The sequence below is a fragment of the Danio aesculapii genome, chromosome 3 (genome assembly GCF_903798145.1).
Source record: "Danio aesculapii chromosome 3, fDanAes4.1, whole genome shotgun sequence".
Taxonomy (NCBI): domain Eukaryota; kingdom Metazoa; phylum Chordata; class Actinopteri; order Cypriniformes; family Danionidae; genus Danio; species Danio aesculapii.
Genome location: NC_079437.1, coordinates 1,072,397 through 1,074,896, shown reverse-complemented (window position 1 = coordinate 1,074,896; position 2,500 = coordinate 1,072,397). Strand labels below are relative to the sequence as shown.

Below are 2,500 nucleotides of genomic sequence, written 5' to 3'. Positions count from 1 at the left end.
CATAGTAATCTGGTAATGTTTGATTTGGGTTTTTTGGGGATAATTATTGTGATCTCCCGATTGCAACGGAAATACTGGGAGATATCTCTGTAGACTGATGGCATTTCATGCCGTTCAGCCTTATAATCTCAAAATGTGAGCAAAATCACCCTTTTTTTGTCATATTTTTAGACATTACGCTAGAGAATCATAAAAATATCTCTAAAGTGATGGGTTTTTAAGCAACAGTTTCTGCTGTTCTGACGTGAGCTTACAATTTTTTTCTGAGATTCTTTGTGTTTGATTTTCTTTATATATATATATATATATATATATATATATATATATATATATATATATATATATATATTTATATATATATATCTATATATATATATACACGATTTTGCCGTTGAACTGTTGTATAAATGCAATATCACACTCGTAGCTGTGCGATATGGCTGTATATTACCACTGGTGGAACTGGGCCTGTGGCCTCAAGCCATTGCACACCTTCCACCAGTGCTGATATACAGCCATATCACACTGCTACTCATGTGATATTGCTCATATATATATAAATATATATATATAATTTTTTTTCATACCGTATGGAGTATTATATAGGAAAAATACTGTACAAAAAAGCAACTTATAGATTTCATTTATATATATATATAGATAGAGATATAAACATTAAAACTCTGTTTTATCAATATATCTGTGCTGTATCTTTTGGTCTGCAGTAAACAAACTGATTGGGGTTCAACCACAGTATTCGAGACAACACCGTCCTGCTCAACGAACCTCTTAAAACACATTCATCACAGTCATACAGCCAAAACATACACCAAGCTACCAAAAAAATAAGAGGAAAAAAAATCACTACAAATATCTGTTTGTACTGACTTCAAAATGAACGAGAGTTCTAAAACATGCTCTGGATAAAAAAAACAATAAAAATGAGAAGAGGATATAACAATCATCCGTTCCTAAAAAATATACAATTAATTGAGGTCGCAACTCGGAAAAGCAATAGTCATGCTGAAATATCCAATAAACAAATCAGGAACGATCAGGAAAAAGAAATGACTATACAGCCATAACAATAAGAACAGCTATAACAATAGTAGTAATTAACAGCTGAAGATTTCTGAAAAACAAACCAAAGATTCTTCTGTTTAAAGAAAAACAAACAAAAAGAGTCCATAAATATATATATATATATCAGGCAGATTATAGTGTAGGTAGAAACATTGCACCAGATCAGATTGTGAAACACGCATTAGTGCAGGGAGTTCGAGCGACAGAGGAACCGATGAGTTTTGGAGGGAAAAGTTTCCACACGACAGCAGAAAATGGCGGCAATGAAAACAGACGAATCTTAGCTTACGTTTCATGTGTTTCGCCCTCTGAAGAGATTATTGCTCCGTGGACAACCAAAGGAAAGACGTCAACATTTTTTTACGCTGGTGTTGGTTCACAAGTAATGATGAAGTCTGACAAAAATATATTCGGACGACGAACATTTGTGTACAGAACGAAAGGTGTCGGTGCTTTACAGCTATTCAACTGAAACATATTAATACACGCACACAACGAACAAACAAACGAAGGGAAAAAAGCGGAAGCGACAGGAAGTGGGCGAAGCCTCTGGGAGGAGGGGGAGGAGCTGAGTGGATGATTGACAGGAGATATTCATCAGTCAGTGTATAAAACACTCCAATAAAAACGTGTTGAATCATTTCCAAATAAACGATCCGTCGTTGAAGGAATAAAATGGCGAAATACGGGAAACTACGAAGAAAAAGAGAGACACTGATATACCATGAAGAGAATTTGACGCCTTTTAAAGGGCCACGCAGAAGTCCCTGGGGGTGGAGTCGGTGGGCGGGGCTTTGTGGATGTGGGGTTTTGTGTGGGAATGGGAGGGGCCTCACAGAGGGCCGTGTCGCGCCTCATATTTGGCCAGAACGTTCTTGCAGCGGCCGAGTTCCTTGCGCAGGTCGGCCACCTCCGCTCGCAGCGCCGCGTTCTCTTTCTCCAGGAATCCGGCACGGATGGCGATCTGGTTCTCTTTCAGCCGCCGGGCGTCCCGCGAGCGTTTGGCCGCGATGTTGTTCTTTCTGCGCCGTGCCCAGTATCTGTCATCCTGAGAGAGAGAGAGAACACAGTCAGAAAAATTGATTCACTCCTGCTATTCGGTTTAGAATTCAGTCATTTATTCATTTTCCTTCAGCTTAGTCTCTTTATTCATCAGAGGATCATCACAGCGGAATGAACCGCCAACTTCAACGGATGCCCTTCCAACTGCAACCCAGTACTGGGAAACACCCATACACTCTCACATTCACACACATAGATTACAGCCAATTTAGTTTATTCAATTCACCTGTAGCACAGGTGTTTGGACTGTGGGGGAAACCGGAGTACCCGGCCCACGCCAACATGAATCATCAAGCATTTTTATTTTTTGCTTAAGCAACACGAGAGATAAATATTATTATCATTTTATTTCTAA

The 2,500-nt window shown here is 39.0% G+C and overlaps 1 protein-coding gene across 1 annotated transcript in view; it reads right to left on the bottom strand.

Moving 5' to 3' along the window:
- Positions 1-360: 360 nt before the first annotated feature.
- hlfa (HLF transcription factor, PAR bZIP family member a) overlaps positions 361-2,500 on the bottom strand; it is a 28,445-nt gene continuing 26,305 nt past the window's right edge. Inside the window, exon 4 of the mRNA XM_056452848.1 lies at positions 361-2,131. Coding sequence (XP_056308823.1) covers positions 1,916-2,131 — 216 coding nt within the window. The 3' untranslated portion in view covers positions 361-1,915. The remainder of the gene's footprint in view (positions 2,132-2,500) is intronic.